The sequence below is a fragment of the Gallus gallus genome, chromosome 1 (genome assembly GCF_016699485.2).
Source record: "Gallus gallus isolate bGalGal1 chromosome 1, bGalGal1.mat.broiler.GRCg7b, whole genome shotgun sequence".
NCBI lineage: Eukaryota > Metazoa > Chordata > Aves > Galliformes > Phasianidae > Gallus > Gallus gallus.
Window position 1 is genome coordinate 3371032 of NC_052532.1, and position 16052 is coordinate 3387083.

Genomic DNA, 16052 nt, shown 5'->3' on the forward strand with positions numbered 1-16052 from the left:
GCTTTCTTCCTGGTGGAGGCCACGGCTAGGTTTGTTGTTGAGGAGGAAGCCAATAGGTGAGGTGGCCTCCTGAGTGGGGAGGGAGATTCTGCATCCCTGCTCGCCGTGGCGGCACCAGCGGCTGTGCCACAGTCCGTTTGCTGGCTCTGTTCAGCCACGCTCCTGGTTGAGCACGGCCCCTGAGAGGAGCCTTTGTACGTTCAGGATTTGACCCCTGAGAGGAGCCTTTGTACGTTCAGGATCTGACCCGGCACTCCTGGCTCTGCTCACAGCGCCTCAGAGCCCCTGTGCTTGCACTCTGTGAGGGGACTGCGGGTCCCTGCCTCTCCCTGAAGTGTTTCCCGCAGATTTCTTGCGATGGCTCGGCTTCGTTCTCATCCTCTTCACCCGTTCCCATCCTACTGAAAGGTTATTTCCTTTCTAAACTCTCCGACTTTTTCAGCCATTTACTCTTGTATACACAGGCATCTGGCAGTGGCACAGATGGGTTCTGTGGCTGAACCACACGAGTTCTCTCACAGGGCCGGGAGCAGCTGCAGCGCCCTGTCACAGGGGTTGGAGCAACTAGAGGGCCCGTGTCAACCACAGGGCCCGTCACAACGGCAGGGCGTGTCACCAGGGTTGAAGCAGCTGCAGGCTCCGTCATGACAGTCGGAGCAACTGCCGCCTCCGTTGGAGGGTTGGAGCGGTTGCAGAGCCTGCTGAGATGTCATCAGCTCCAAAGACCTCCGGGGATGGAGCACCCACAACGTCTGTGGGCTGCCTATCCCAGCACCTCAGCTCTCTCTCTGTGAAGAACTTCCTCCTGGCATCTAGCCTAAGCCTTCCCTCCCTGAGCTTAGAAACGCTTCCCCTCAGACCTGGCAGCAGAGCCCACGTGCAGGACCGAAAGCCCAAGCTGTGACGCAGCTGGAAGCAGCCCTGGACCTGCCATGTACCCTGAACACGGTGGCACCCCCAGCCCAGAAACAAGCCCAGAACTGGGCTGCCCCTGCCAGTGCGGCCTGGGTTTTTGAGGAATGTGAGCCCTGTGCTGCACTGGGGATGTGGCCCGAACACAGCTCAGCCTGGACTGGGCCAGGTGAAGTGAAGTCTGGGATGGTGCTGGGGAGGAGGCAAGCCTGTTGTCAAGGTCCCTACCTCTGCCCATGTCAGCAGAAGCGGGGAAGGATGAAGCCAACACACGTGTTGGGGGGATCTCTGATCTTTATTGTGTTGGACTCTTGGGACCAGAGCACACAGGTGGGACGGGAGGGGGGGGACAACTGTTTGCGAGGGCGGATAGCGATAGGTCAAGGGGGGATGGTTTTAAACTAAGGAAGGGGAGGTTTAGGCTGGATATTGGGAGGACGTTTTTCACACAACGGGTGGTGACACAGTCTGGAACAGCTTGCCCAAGGATGTTGTGGATGCCGCCTCCCTGGAGGCGTTGAAAACCAAGCAGGATGTGGCTCTCGGCAGCTTGGTCTAGCAGTTGGTGATGCTGCACAGAGCAGGGGAGTTGAAACTAGGTGAGCATTGTGGTCCTTTCCAGCCCAGGCCATTCTATGGCTGGCGCACGGCTGCTCCTAGGCAGACTCGGGGGCTGTCTGTGGGGACTTTGTCTCTGATGTTGTTCCTGGGAGCAGCTTCATTCCCGGGATGGCCTCCGCTGTTGGGCCCGGCTCCTGCTGCCTCTTTGGGGTGAGCTGCGGGAATTGTTTGCCCGACATCTCCCTGGAGGAGGACTTTGGCTGAGGGCCCGCCCTCCTTGCCTGGACGGTCCCCTGCGTCGGGGCACTCTGGAAGCCATCGGGGATCTCGATGTTGCAGATCTTGTTGATCTGCGGGTGCCGCTCTGCTCCCTTGAGGCTGGCCTTCGCCTGCTGCCACGGCGTCTTCTTGGCCGGCTCTGGGAGCTCGGGTCCCGACGTTGCAGCGGGGAGCGGCTTCGTGAGCGGCTTCTTCCTCGCTGCCTGCGCCGTCTTCTGCGTGCGGCTGCCGGAGACGCCCTGGAGGAGCCTGATGCCCTCCGCCTGGTGGATGTGTGGGAGTCGCTGTCAGCACGTGGGGCTGCTGTTCGCCTGCTCCCACGGCGTCCTCGCAGCTGCTCAGGGGTAGCCCGCTCCTCCGATAAACGTGCGCCGTTTGTCCCCTGCTCTGTCTCAGGCACGCTCGGCAGGTCACTGTGCTCAGGCAGCTGGGAGCTCTGTGATGTCCCCAACGCTTCCTGGCTGGCGGGCATGGAGCCAAAGGTCTCAGGCTCCATGGAGCTGCTGGATGGACCCGGAGCCGTCTGGCTGGCAGTGCTGGGACCGGCGAACTCAGCGTCGGCGCTGGAGGCTGTAAGGGGAGGCAGGAAGGTCATGAGTCTGGAGCTGCAGCGCCCCAGAGGGATCTGCCATCCCACTTGGGGCAGACAGACTCTGGCAATGGTGCCCCAAGCAGTTGCTGCCAGGCCTTGCCTGGCCCCAGCGCGGTGCCACGCGTCTGATTGCCTCTTACCGGTAGCCAGGCCAGCACAGCTGTTGCACTCCCACATGTCTGTGGTGTTGCTCAAGTGGGAGCACTGTCGATGGGTGCCCTCAGCAGCACAGGAGCTGCACAGGATCAGCTCCCAGGGCCTGCGGAAGCAAAGAGGTTGTGGCTGTGAGGGCCAAGTGATCCAAGCCAGGGAGTTCCCGGCGCAGCACGTCCCCGTTGCTCAGTGCTTGCTCCCCCAGCCTGTGGTGAGGCTGAGATCTCCCGCAGAGCCCCAGAGAGCTGCTGAGGTAACTCACCCCCTGCTCTGTGCCTGCTCTCTGCCTCCGTGGTAAAGGCACTGGCTGGCGTCGCAGCGGCTGTGCATCTCTACAAGTGGTTCGTAGGACTCATCGTCCTCCCACGATGCGTCTCTACAAGAGCAGGGAAGGGAAGCGATGAGCCCCCAGTGTGCCCAGCACAAGATCCAAGGTTATCCCATCTCATCCACCCCATGTCCGCTTCCAGCTTCTCCATGAAGCTGGGGCACACGGTCATGCGACAGCCGAGGGCCATGGCTGCTGAGCCAGTCCCTGGGCAGGCCCAGCACTGCAGCCTTAACGTCAGCAGAACGGGGCAGGACACCAACCTTAATGGGATGTGGATCCCCATGTTGGACATCTCTTCACAGAAGAGAATGTAGTCTCGGCAACCGGGGCACTCGAAGTACGCAGTGCCAGCACTCAAGGCCTGTTGCTGCAGGAGAAGCACAAGCAGGGTGAGCATGAGCAGTGCCTGGTGCTGCTGAGCACCGAGCGTGCCTGCAGGGTGCGGGGTGGGCTCCTACCTGGATGCAGCCCCGGTGGAACCAGACGTGTTTGCAGGCTGGGCACACCATGGTGTGGTAGGACAAGCTGTCCCCCACAGGCTCCAAGCAGATGAGGCAGATGGTGCCTTCTGCTGGAGCTTCCTGAGTGGCCTGTTGAGGGCGGTGCTCCCAGCAGAAGGACCTGGGGGAAGATGGAAGGGATGGGCACGGTGAGAAGTGCTGCGAGGAGGGCAGGGGGCCAGGAAGGAGCCCCCAGGCCCTGGCTCTGGCTCTGTCAGGCTGCTGGGAGGTGTAACTGCGGGTTCCTCCCTGGCTTGGCTGCTGCTGACAGCCCTTACCTGTAGTCTCCAAAGTACTGGGTGATGCATTCCCCGTCCTTGGCACAGGGCAGGTGGAAGCTGCGTGCACAGCCTCTCTCTGCGCATGTGACGGCAGCCCCCCTCTCGCCGCAAACACAGCATTGCTGGAAAGAGCAGAAGAGCCCCATGAGCGACAGGCTGAGGGCCTCCACGGCTGGCCCCACACCTCTGGGCAGGGCACAGGATGTGGGCACTGCAGGGTGTCACTCTACAGAGCTGCCTGGCGGGCAGGGCTGATCTGGTATGGGCAGGACTTTGTCCTGGAGGCAGTTGGACATTGGGTCGAGAGTAAGCTGGAGTGAGCCCCTGCTGGCCCAAACCTGCCTGCTCTGTACAGGTCCTCACCTTCTTGTTTGCCTGCCTGACCTTGCGTGCGATGGCAGCAAGCGGGAGGACCTCAATTCCTGGTCTTGCTTTAGCCGTGATGTTGGCAGACGTCTGTAGGAGAGAAAGAAAGAGCAGCATCTCATTAGGACAGAAGGACAGGGAGCATCCCCGGCAGGAATGTGGAAGGTGCCCATGGGGGAACTCACCAAGCAGAACTCATGGACACGAATCCCAGTCTCAAAAAGTGTGTGCCCGCAGATGTCCGGGTCGACATCTGCCTGGCCACACAGCGCACACACTGCAGAGGAGAGAGCAAATGCAAGCAGCGGTGAGCAGCTGGCGGGACCAGACGTCCCTGAGGGCTGTCCCCAGGGTCCTGCTCTGTGTCTGCCGTGCTGGCTGGAGGCGGTGGAGGGGAAGGGGCCACGGCAGGCCCCAGGCAGCCACAGCCCAAGCTGGGCCCCCTTGCCGAGGAGCAGAGGGGCCCAGCCCCATGCCTGCCTGGGAGCTCCTGCCTGCCCCTTCCTCCCCTCTCATCTCTCAGCCGCAGGCAGAGGCCCAGCGCCCCTCTGCCCGGCATCGGGAGCTGTGCACAGGGGTGCTGTGCTCTCACCTGGCTCCTCCGAGCTGGAGGCCTTCCGCTTCCTATCGGACATCATGTGCGTTAACAGCGAGCACTGCGAGAGTCCCTGCTCTCTCTGCGCCTCGCCAGGCCGCACTGACGCTCGGGCTGAGCCCGGCAGCCTTTGCTCTGCTCCAAGCTTCGCGCGTCACAATGGGCGCACTCTGACACGCACTGTGACATCACGGTCACCACCGCCTCAGTGGGGGTGTGGCTGGGGGCCCTCAAGCAAGAGGGTGGCAGCCCTTGCAGGCAGCACTGAGTGAGGACCCGGTGCTGCCATGCAGCTGAGAGGAAGGACGGCCTCCCTCAACCTGCTGGCGCTGCTCCTCGTGGCAGATGCTGAAGTGCAGCTGTCCCTTGGCCATACTTGCAGCCCGGGTTCCACGCCAGCACTTCTGATCTGAGTCCAGTCTTGGTTTCGGGAGGGTCTAGTAAAGGTTGCAAGTTAACGGCATATTTGGTGTCTAGTGTGTGTGGTGAGTGACTTTTTACATGGTCTGACAGGGACAGGACATGGTTGAATCGAGCTTGAATCCAGAAGAGGAGATTAGATTAAGCCTTAGAGGAGATTCTTTACTCTGAGACTGGTGAGCCAGTGGCACGGGCTGCCCAGAGGAGCTGTGGATGCCCCATCCGTGGTGATGTTCGAGGCCAGGCTGGATGGGGCCCTAATTCTAACCTTCCACAGTGGCAACTGTGGCCATGGCAGGTGGTTGGCATTAGTTCAGGGTGTAAGGTCCCTTCCAACCCACGTCTTTCTCTGATTCTTTGGTAACAAAGTGCTGGTGTATTGCTGGCACGACCTTAGCGTCGTATCTGCAGTGTTTGTGTAAAGTGCAGAACTCCTCGATTCCACTTCTGTGTTGTAGGCAGCAGGGAAAGTGTCAATGATGCGCATCAAGACACATATGTGTCCTTCTCTTCAGTATGAAGCTGAGTTGAAGGAACAGAAGGAGAACCCCAAAACTTGATGCTTGTGAACTGTGAGCTGCCCAAGCATATTCCTTCTCGCGTGGCTTGAGCTTTCATGGCTGCAGCTGAGCTCAGCTTTCAGCTCTCTCTTCCTTTGGTGCCTTTTTTCACTGCAGTGACATTTGGGCTCTTTTTATTCTCTCTCCAGAGAGAAAAGCTGCCTGCTCCCATTTCCCCAAACTTTTGTCGTTCCTCTGTGTTCTTTAATTTTAAGTTGCAGTTTTATTGTTTTATTTAACCCGAGTGGTTGAGCGTTCCAATACTTTTACTAGACAAGCATAAGAAAGTTCCATTGGAGGTGAGGAATTCCATGACTTTGAGGAGAAAGGAGGTAAGCCCCTGAAGCTCACACAGCAGTGATGAGTCGAGGCAGAGATGAAATGCGGGCTGGCATCATGCCTTGTGGAATGATGAGCATTTGTCTTTGGGTTTGTCCGGCTCAGAAGAAACATTTATCTACACGCATCAAAGCTTCAAGTGTTACGCAGTCAGTGGAGGGAAACTGGCCCACAGTTCCCTTCAAGTGTGCATCTAAACTCGGTCGGGAAATGTGTGTTGGGTGAGACGGAGATCCAGCCTGGCAGGGGATCCGCGTCCACGGCGAAAGACACGGGTGTTAGTAGAGCGTGCGCTGGCAGAGCATATTGAGCTCTGCTGTTTGCTCTGTAAGGCTGCTTGCCTCGTAAATTGTAGGTGAAAGGAGAGGTTTAAAGGGATTGGCAAGGGACAGTCCGAGAAGTACTGCTGTGGCTACTAGCAGGCAGCTTGTTTGTATGTTTTCACAACATTTCCATATTTCTTAGTTTAGAAACATTTTTCTAAGTCTGTTCCTGCGGAAAGGACAATCTCCTCCAGGTGGATCCCAGTTCCCTGAAGCCAGAGTAGTCCCAGAAATAAGAAATGCTGTTCTGAATCTAAACTTGCCAAAGTCCTTTCAAGTTGGGCACCAAAAGTGCTGGCCAGCCCGATGGGTGACAGTGGCCGCTCCCTGCCACTTTCTGTGGCATCGTGGTCACCTCACCACGTGGTCATGGGGGATGTGGGTGCAGGCCCTCACCTGCCAAGCAAGAGAGTGGCAGCTCCACAGCTTCTCTGGGCACCCTGTTCCAGTGCATCGCTGCCCTCCGACTAAAGACTTTCCTCCCAACACCCAATCAATATATATCTCCCTTTTTGTACACTATTATACGCCACCTCCGAGCACAGCTAATTCCCTCAGGCTTCCCTCGACACCTTTCCACTTGCCGGGGTAACATACCAGATCTTATCTGAAAGGATACATTTCCTTCCTTGCTGAGAAAGAATCGCTTCCATACGAGATATCCCTTTCCCAATTGCTTTGTCAATGTCCTCTTCCCATCAGAGGGATCCCAGATGCCTGGCGTTGCTGCCCACTAAGTTCGGGCCACAGGTCCCATTCTCCTGTTACCAGAGCAGCCAGGGGGCACAGTGCTCACCCAGATGATGACAGAAGTCTTTTCATCCATAGTCAGGAGTTGGACAGTTACTATCAGCTCTATGAGTTCTGCCTCTTCCTCCTCCTGTTCTTAGAATCATAGAATCAGAGATTCTCACATCTTTCAGGAAGGTTGGAGAAGACCTCTGAGATCGCCTAGACCAACTGTCCACCCCTCACCAATATTGCCCACTAAACCATGCCTAAACCATGCCTAAACCATGACTACTGCGTCCAGTACTGGAGCCCCCAACACAAGAAGGGCATGGAGTTGTTGGGGCAGGGCCAGGGAAGGGCCACGAAGATGACCAGAGGGCTGCAGCACTTCGCCGACAGGGACAGGCTGAGGGAGCTTTGGGCACTTCAGCATGGAGAAGAGAAGGCTGTGAGGAGACGTTATAGCGGCCCGTCAGTACTCGAATGGGGGCTACAGAAAAGCTGGGGAGGGACATTTTACAAGGGCATGTTGCGACAGGACGAGGGGAAATGGCTTTGACCTGGAAGTGGGTTGATTCAGACTAAATATTAACGAGAAATGCATTACTGTGAGGGTGGTGAGACACTGGAACAAGTTGCCCAAGGAGGCTGTGGATGCCCCCTCCCTGGAAGCATTCAAGGCCGGGCTGGATGGAGCTGTGAGCAGCCTGGTGTGGTGGTTGGCGTCCCTGCCTATGGCGGGGGGGCTGGAACGAGATGGTGTGAAAGGTCCCTTCCAGCCCAAAGCATGCTGTGATTCTAATTGCCTGGCATTCCTTAGTGTCCCCAGCTCCCCCGAGAGCGCTGCCACCAGGCTGAGCAGACCATCCACCTGCTCTCACCTCATGCAGGTGGTCTCTCTGCCGCCCTCGGATGGCAGCAGCAGGCTCGGGCACTCCGTGCGGCCCGAGACCTGAAGAGCTGTATTCGTGGGTAGGCACTCAGTTTGGGTAGCTGCGTTCTTTTGGGCAAGAGCTTTCTTCCTGGTGGAGGCCACGGCTAGGTTTGTTGTTGAGGAGGAAGCCAATAGGTGAGGTGGCCTCCTGAGTGGGGAGGGAGATTCTGCATCCCTGCTCGCCGTGGCGGCACCAGCGGCTGTGCCACAGTCCGTTTGCTGGCTCTGTTCAGCCACGCTCCTGGTTGAGCACGGCCCCTGAGAGGAGCCTTTGTACGTTCAGGATTTGACCCCTGAGAGGAGCCTTTGTACGTTCAGGATCTGACCCGGCACTCCTGGCTCTGCTCACAGCGCCTCAGAGCCCCTGTGCTTGCACTCTGTGAGGGGACTGCGGGTCCCTGCCTCTCCCTGAACTGTTTCCCGCAGATTTCTTGCGATGGCTCGGCTTCGTTCTCATCCTCTTCACCCATTCCCATCCTACTGAAAGGTTATTTCCTTTCTAAACTCTCCGACTTTTTCAGCCATTTACTCTTGTATACACAGGCATCTGGCAGTGGCACAGATGGGTTCTGTGGCTGAACCACACGAGTTCTCTCACAGGGCCGGGAGCAGCTGCAGCGCCCTGTCACAGGGGTTGGAGCAACTAGAGGGCCCGTGTCAACCACAGGGCCCGTCACAACGGCAGGGCGTGTCACCAGGGTTGAAGCAGCTGCAGGCTCCGTCATGACAGTCGGAGCAACTGCCGCCTCCGTTGGAGGGTTGGAGCGGTTGCAGAGCCTGCTGAGATGTCATCAGCTCCAAAGACCTCCAGGGATGGAGCACCCACAACGTCTGTGGGCTGCCTATCCCAGCACCTCAGCTCTCTCTCTGTGAAGAACTTCCTCCTGGCATCTAGCCTAAGCCTTCCCTCCCTGAGCTTAGAAACGTTTCCCCTCAGACCTGGCAGCAGAGCCCACGTGCAGGACCGAAAGCCCAAGCTGTGACGCAGCTGGAAGCAGCCCTGGACCTGCCATGTACCCTGAACACGGTGGCACCCCCAGCCCAGAAACAAGCCCAGAACCGGGCTGCCCCTGCCAGTGCGGCCTGGGTTCTTGAGGAATGTGAGCCCTGCGCCCCACTGGGGATGTGGCCCGTACACAGCTCAGCCTGGACTGGGCCAGGTGAAGTGAAGTCTGGGATGGTGCTGGGGAGGAGGCAAGCCTGTTGTCAAGGTCCCTACCTCTGCCCATGTCAGCAGAAGCGGGGAAGGATGAAGCCAACACACGTGCTGGGGGGATCTCTGATCTTTATTGTGTTGGACTCTTGGGACCAGAGCACACAGGTGGGACGGGAGGGGGGGGACAACTGTTTGCGAGGGCGGATAGCGATAGGTCAAGGGGGGATGGTTTTAAACTAAGGAAGGGGAGGTTTAGGCTGGATATTGGGAGGACGTTTTTCACACAAAGGGTGGTGACACAGTCTGGAACAGCTTGCCCAAGGATGTTGTGGATGCCGCCTCCCTGGAGGCGTTGAAAACCAAGCAGGATGTGGCTCTCGGCAGCTTGGTCTAGCAGTTGGTGACGCTGCACAGAGCAGGGGAGTTGAAACTAGGTGAGCATTGTGGTCCTTTCCAGCCCAGGCCACTCTACGGCTGGCGCACGGCTGCTCCTAGGCAGACTCGGGGGCTGTCTGTGGGGACTTTGTCTCTGATGTTGTTCCTGGGAGCAGCTTCATTCCCGGGATGGCCTCCGCTGTTGGGCCCGGCTCCTGCTGCCTCTTTGGGGTGAGCTGCAGGAATTGTTTGCCCGACGTCTCCCTGGAGGAGGACTTTGGCTGAGGGCCCGCCCTCCTTGCCTGGACGGTCCCCTGCGTCGGGGCACTCTGGAAGCCATCGGGGATCTCGATGTTGCAGATCTTGTTGATCTGCGGGTGCCGCTCTGCTCCCCTGCGGCTGGCCTTCGCCTGCTGCCTTGGCGTCTTCTTGGCTGGCTCTGAGAACTCGGGTCCCGACGTTGCAGCGGGGAGCGGCTTCGTGAGCGGCTTCTTCCTCGCTGCCTGCGCCGTCTTCTGCGCGCGGCTGCCGGAGATGCCCTGGAGGACCCTGATGCCCTCCGCCTGGTGGATGTGTGGGAGTCGCTGTCAGCACATGGGGCTGCTGTTCGCCTGCTCCCACGGCGTCCTTGCAGCTGCTCAGGGGTAGCCCGGTCCTCCGATGAATGTTGGCCATTTGTCCCCTGCTCCGTCTCAGGAACGCTTGGTAATTCGCTGTGCTCAGGCAGCTGGGAGCTCTGTGATGTGCCCAGTGCTGCCTGGCTGGCGGGCATGGAGCTGATGTTCTGAGGTTCCATGGAGCCGCTGGCTGGCTCCAGAGCCCTCTGGCTGGCAGTGCTGGGACCGGCGATCTCAGTGTTGGCACTGGAGGCTGCAGGGAGAGGCAGGAAGGGCATGAAGATGAAGCTGCAGCACCTCAGTGGGATCTCTTGGGGCAGACAGACTCTGGCAAAGCCGCCCCGAGCAGTTGCTGCCAGGCCATGCCTGGCCCCAGCGTGGTGCCACATGGCTGATTGCCTCTTACCAGTACCCAGGCCAGCACAGCTGTTGCACTCCCACGTGGCTCTTGTGTTACTCAAGTGGGAGCACCGTCGGTGGGTGCCCTCAGCAGCGCAGGAGCTGCACAGGATCAGCTGCCAGGGCCTGGGGAAGCAAAGGGGTTGTGGCTGTGAGGACCAAGTGAGCCGAGCCAGGGAGTGCCCGGCCCAGCACAGCACATCTCTGGTGCTCAGTCCTTGCTCCCCCAGCCTGTGGTGAGGCTGAGATCCCCCGCAGAGCCCCAGAGAGCTGCTGTGGTGACTCACCCCCTTCTCTCTGCCTGCTCTCTGCCTCCATGGTAAAGGCACTCGCTGGCATCGCAGCGGCTGTGCCTCTCCAGAAGGAATGCGTACGTGTGCTCATCTATCCAATTTGGTCTTCTGCAAGTGAAGAGAGGGCGAGTGATGAGCCCCCAGTGTGCCCAGCATAAGATGCAAGGTTATCCCAACACATCCACCCCAACTCTACTTCCAGCTTCTCCATGAAGCTGGGGCACATGTTCACGAGACAGCCAAGGGCTAGGCCTGCTGAGACAGTCCCTGGGCAGGCCCAGCATGACAGCCTTAATGTCAGCAGAACTGAGCAGAAGGACACCAACCTGTGAGGGATTTGTATCCCCATGGTGGCCATTTCTTGAAAGAACTGATCTTTGTCTCGACAGCCGGGGCAGTAGAAGCAGAAAGCGCCAGCATTCAAGGCCTGTTGCTGCGGGAGAAGCATAAGTAGTGTGAGTATGAGTGGTTCCCGGTGCTACTGAGCGCCAAGCGGTGCCTGGTGCTGCTTTGACCATGCGTGCCTGCAGGGTGAGGGGAGGGCTCCTACCTGGATGCAGCCCCGGTGGAACCAGGCATGTTGGCACGTTGGGCACGCCATGGTGTGGTAGGACAAGCTGTCCCCCACAGGCTCCAAGCAGATGAGGCAGATGGTGCCTTCTTCTGGAGCTTCCTGAATTTCCTGCCGAGGGCGGTGCTCCCAGCAGTAGCACCTGGGGAAAATGGAAGGGATGGGCAAGGTGAGAAGTGCTGCGAGGGGGGCAGAGGACCACGTAGGAGGCCCAGGCCCTGGCTCTGGCTCTGTCAGGCTGCTGGGAGGTGTAACTGCGGGTTCCTCCCTGGCTTGGCTGCTGCTGACAGCCCTTACCTGCGCTGCCTAAAGTGCTGGGTGACACATTCCCCATCCATGGCACAGGGCAGATGGAAGCTTCGTTCACAGCCTGTCTCTGAGCATGTGATGGCAGCCCCCCTCTCGCCACAGACAAAGCATTGCTGGAATGAGCAGAACAACCCTGTCAGCAGCAGGCTCGGGGCCTCCATGGCTGGCCCCACACCTCTGGGCAGGGCCCAGGGCGTGGGCACAGCTGAGTCACACTCTACAAAGATGCCTGGCTAACAGGGCTCATCTCCTGTGGCAGCACTTTGTCCTGGAGGCGGTTGGAAGGGCTGCCATTGCTTTCTTTGGGTCCAGGCTAAGCTGGTGTGAGCCCCTCGTGGCACAGATCTGCCTGCTTAGTACGGGTCCTCACCTGCTTGGTTGCGTGTTTGGCTGCGCGTCTGATGGCACCAAGAGGGAGGCCCTCAGTTGCCAACCGTATTAGGCTTGCTTCAGTAAATGTGATGGCAAACTCCTGCAGGAGAGAAAAGAGCAGGATCTCATTAGGACAGAAAGGAAAGGAGCATCCCCAGCAAGAATCTGGAAGGAGCACGAGGGAACTCACCAAGCAATACTGATGGACACGAATCCCCTTCTCATCAAGTGTGTGCCCACAGATGTTCGGGTCGACATCTGCCCGGCCACACAGCACGCACACTGCAGAGGAGAGAGCAAATGCGAGCAACGGTGAGCACCTGGCGGGACCAAGGTTGTCCCCAGGGTCCTGCTCTGTGCCTGCCGTGCTGGCTGGAGGCGGTGGAGGGGAAGGGGCCATGGCAGGCCCAACGGTGCCAGTGGGAAGACACAGCCCAAGCTGGGCCCCCTTGCCGAGGAGCAGAGGGGCCCTGCCTTGCAGCAGCTGGGGAGTCCCTGCCTGTCCCTTCCGTGCCTCTCATCTCTCAGCCGCAGGCAGACCCCCAGCGCCCCTCTGCCTGTTGGCAGGAGCTGTGCTCAGGGGTGCTTTGCTCTCACCTGGCTCCTCCGAGCTGGAGGCCTTCCTCTTCCTAGTGGACATGATGTGCGTTAACAGCGAGCACTGCGAGTGTCCCTGCACTCTCCGCGCCTCGCCAGGCCGCACTGACGCTCGGGCTGAGCCCGGCAGCCTTTGCTCTGCTCCAAGCTTCATGCGTCACAATGGGCGCACTCTGACACGCACTGTGACATCACGGTCACCGCCTCAGTGGGGGTGCGGCTGGGGGCCCTCAAGCAAGAGGGTGGCAGCCCTTGCAGGCAGCACTGAGTGAGGACCCGGTGCTGCCATGCAGCTGAGAGGAAGGACGGCCTCCCTCAACCTGCTGGCAGATGCTGAAGTGCCGCTGTCCCTTGGCCTAGTCTAGTAAAGATTGCAAGTTAACGGCATATTTGGTGTCCAGTGTGTGTGTGGCGAGTGACTTTTCATGTGGTCTGATAGGGATCGGACATGGTTTAATCTAGTTTTAATCCAGAAGAGGAGATTAGATTAAGTCTTAGAGGGAATTCTTTACTCCGAGATTGGTGAGACACTGGCACAGGCTGCCCAGAGAAGCTGTCGATGCCGCATCCTTGGTGGTTTTCAAGGCCAGGCTGGATGGGGCCCTATTCTAACCTTCTAGAGTGGCAACTGTGGCCACGGCAGGTGGTTGGAATTAGTTCAGCTTGCAAGGTCCCTTCCAACCCAAGTCGTTCTGTGATACTTTGGTAACAAAGTCCGCTGCTGTATTGTTGGCACGACCTTTGCGTCGTATCTTCAGTGTTTGCCTAATGCTGTCCCGCTCCAATTGATAGGAGGGAGAGGATGATCTTTTAATATATGTGTATACCCGATGGAGAGATTTAGACACAATGGGTCAAATGTTAGCCTGACCATTTTATTCCAAATCCTATCCGTTTAGGGAGATGGGGAAGGGAAGACAGGCGTTTGAAAAGATAGGAAATAAGAGCAAGGAGCCTTTGTAGGAAGCAAGAGGGAGGTAGTCACCACCGTGGATCCAGTGTGGTTTGTAGTTCAGACGCTGATCTTCAGTAGTGATGGGTTGTCAGGGATTGTTGTTTGGTTGACGACGACGACGGCGACGACCCTTTCCAAGGGGAGTACAGTCTTATTTATAAATAAGTCCAAAGTGGTCAAGTCAGCTGCTTTTGCAGTGACAGCTTCTGGCTTTTGGATCTCAGCAGGAACTCCTTTTGTTCCCATCTTCTGGGCCTTGCCAGCAGATAAGAGGGAGCATGGAGGCGCCAACTTGTATCTTGCCCTCACAGAATACAGTGGTGTCATTCCCCTGTCTCCCATAGCAAGCTGGAGTTATTTGGGCACAGGCCAGATCTTCTGCCAGTGAACAGTCCTGAGCACTCTCTTCCAAAGGCAAACAGCTCCAAAGTAATGCTTTCAAATGTAACACAGTGATGCCGACTGCCACACGGCAACACTCACCTCTCATCTCCTAGATAAGTCAGCCTTACCGCATGAAATGCCTCGGAAAGCAAGCTTTGAGCCAAAAAAGGAAGAAGGGTTCAGACAAATGCGCACAGCACCTCCCTTCTCCTTCTGTATTGTAGGCAGCAGGGAAAGCGTTAATGATGTGCACCATGCCTTGTTTACAAGGTGTCATGGCTTTATGATTTTTGGTTATCTTATTCCACATCATAACATCCTGTAGTGCACTGCTAGTTAAAGTGTTAATGCTCCAGTTCCATGGATCGTGGATAGTTCCAGGTACCTGGTTCTCAGAAGAGAGGAAGAGCTACATACTACATACCCCAGAGGACTTTGCGTTACTTGTGTTTCCGTTTTCTGCTCAGGGGAAAACATAAATACTGTCCACAAAACAATTTCCCTCCCCTTTTTGATCTCGGCAGCGTGTGAGCTCCCTAGATTGTCTCACCTCAGCATCAGGGTTTGGCCTTCAGCTTTTGGACACTCACTCTCATTTGATTTATTAGCTGGAATTCTAATCATATCGTACTGTATTGTATTATAGTGTGTTATCTTGCATTCCGATGTCTTATTTAGTAAATCAGCTTGTTTCTCCTCAGATCGTTGCTGCTGTCTTGTTTTTTAGGCCCATCACTCTACCCTTTTCCCCTTCTTTCCCTTTTCCTGGAGCGTGGGTCCGTGGGTCCCCCCACCCTGCTAGACAGGGAATCGGTTCAAACCATCCTGTAAACCGCTGATACAAAGTAAATGTCCTCCATACTTAAAGACACATATGTGATTTGGTATGAAGCTTACTTGAAGGAACAGAAAGAAAACATCAAAACTTGATGTTTGTGAACTGTGAGCAGCCCACGCATATTCCTTCTCGCGTGGCTTGAGCTTTCATGGCTGCAGCTGAGCTCGGCTTCCAGCTCTCTCTTCCTTTGGTGCCTTTTTTCACTGCAGTGACACTTGGGCTCTTTTTATTCTCTCTCCAGAGAGAAAAGCTGCCTGCTCCCATTTCCCCAAACTTTTGTCGTTCCTCTGTATTCCTTTAAGTTACGATTGTATTGTTTTCTTTAACCCGAGTGTTTGAGTGTTCCAATACTTTTACTAGACAAGCATAGGGACGATCCCCTGAAGGTGAGGAATTCCACGACTTTGAGGAGAAAGGAAGTAAGCCCCTGAAGCTCACACAGCAGTGATGAGTCGAGCCAGAGATGAAATGCAGGCTGGCATCATGCCTTGTGAAATGATGAGCATTTGTCTTTGGGTTTGTCCAGCTCAGAAGAAACATTTATCTACACGCATCAAAGCTTCAAGTGTTACGCAGTCAGTGGAGGGAATCTGGCCCACAGTTCCCTTCAAGTGTGCATCTAAATTCGGTCGGGAAATGTGTGTTGGGTGAGACGGAGATCCAGCCTGGCAGGGGATCCGCGTCCACGGCGAAAGACACGGGTGTTAGTAGAGCGTGCGCTGGCAGAGCATATTGAGCTCTGTTGTTTGCTCTGTAAGGCTGCTTGCCCTGTAAATTGTAGGTGAAAGGAGAGGTTTAAAGGGATTGGCAAGAGACAGTCCGAGAAGTACTGCTGTGGCTACTAGCAGGCAGCTTGTTTGTATGTTTTCACAACATTTCCATATTTCTTAGTTTAGAAACATTTTTCTAAGTCTGTTCCTGCGGAAAGGACAATCTCCTCCAGGTGGGTCCCAGTTCCCTGAAGCCAGAGTAGTCCCAGAAATAAGAAATGCTGCTCTGAATCTAAACTTGCCAAAGTCCTTTCAAGTTGGGCACCAAAAGTGCTGGCCAGCCTGATGGGTCACAATGGCTGCTCCCTGCCACTTTCTGTGGCATCGTGGTCACCTCACCACGTGGTCATGGGGGATGTGGGTGCAGGCCCTCACCTGCCAAGCAAGAGAGTGGCAGCTCCACAGCTTCTCTGGGCACCCTGTTCCAGTGCATCGCTGCCCTCCGACTAAAGAATTTCCTCCCAGCATCCAATCTATATATATCTCCCTTCTTTGTTCAACATTATGCATCACCTCCAAGCACAGCAAATTCACTCAG

At 56.8% G+C, this 16052-nt stretch overlaps 2 protein-coding genes across 3 annotated transcripts; both read right to left on the minus strand.

The window, feature by feature from the left end:
- Window positions 1-1719: 1719 nt before the first annotated feature.
- LOC121109278 (PHD finger protein 7-like) lies at window positions 1720-4685 on the minus strand. Of its 2 annotated transcripts, XR_005846520.1 has the most exons (7): window positions 4568-4685; window positions 4161-4252; window positions 3973-4065; window positions 3607-3731; window positions 3089-3449; window positions 2760-2873; window positions 1720-2603 (listed from the first exon to the last, which is right to left on the minus strand). XR_005846520.1 is itself a non-coding variant. In XM_040663963.1 (6 exons), exons 1-5 carry the CDS (start codon window positions 4611-4613, stop codon window positions 3125-3127), a joined length of 681 nt encoding a protein of 226 aa, XP_040519897.1. In that variant the 5' UTR covers window positions 4614-4685; the 3' UTR covers window positions 2612-2873; window positions 3089-3124. The 2 variants fall into 2 exon arrangements, 1 of the variants encoding a protein (XP_040519897.1); XM_040663963.1 differs by lacking the exon at window positions 1720-2603 and having other exon boundaries at window positions 2612-2873.
- Window positions 4686-9525: 4840 nt separating this feature from the next.
- Window positions 9526-12700, minus strand: LOC121110533 (PHD finger protein 7-like). Its single transcript, XM_040669330.1, has 9 exons — window positions 12568-12700; window positions 12161-12252; window positions 11969-12070; window positions 11587-11711; window positions 11269-11431; window positions 11045-11151; window positions 10713-10826; window positions 10059-10551; window positions 9526-9972 (listed from the first exon to the last, which is right to left on the minus strand). Exons 1-9 carry the CDS (start codon window positions 12608-12610, stop codon window positions 9526-9528), a joined length of 1686 nt encoding a protein of 561 aa, XP_040525264.1. The 5' UTR covers window positions 12611-12700.
- Between the last annotated feature and the right edge of the window lie 3352 nt (window positions 12701-16052).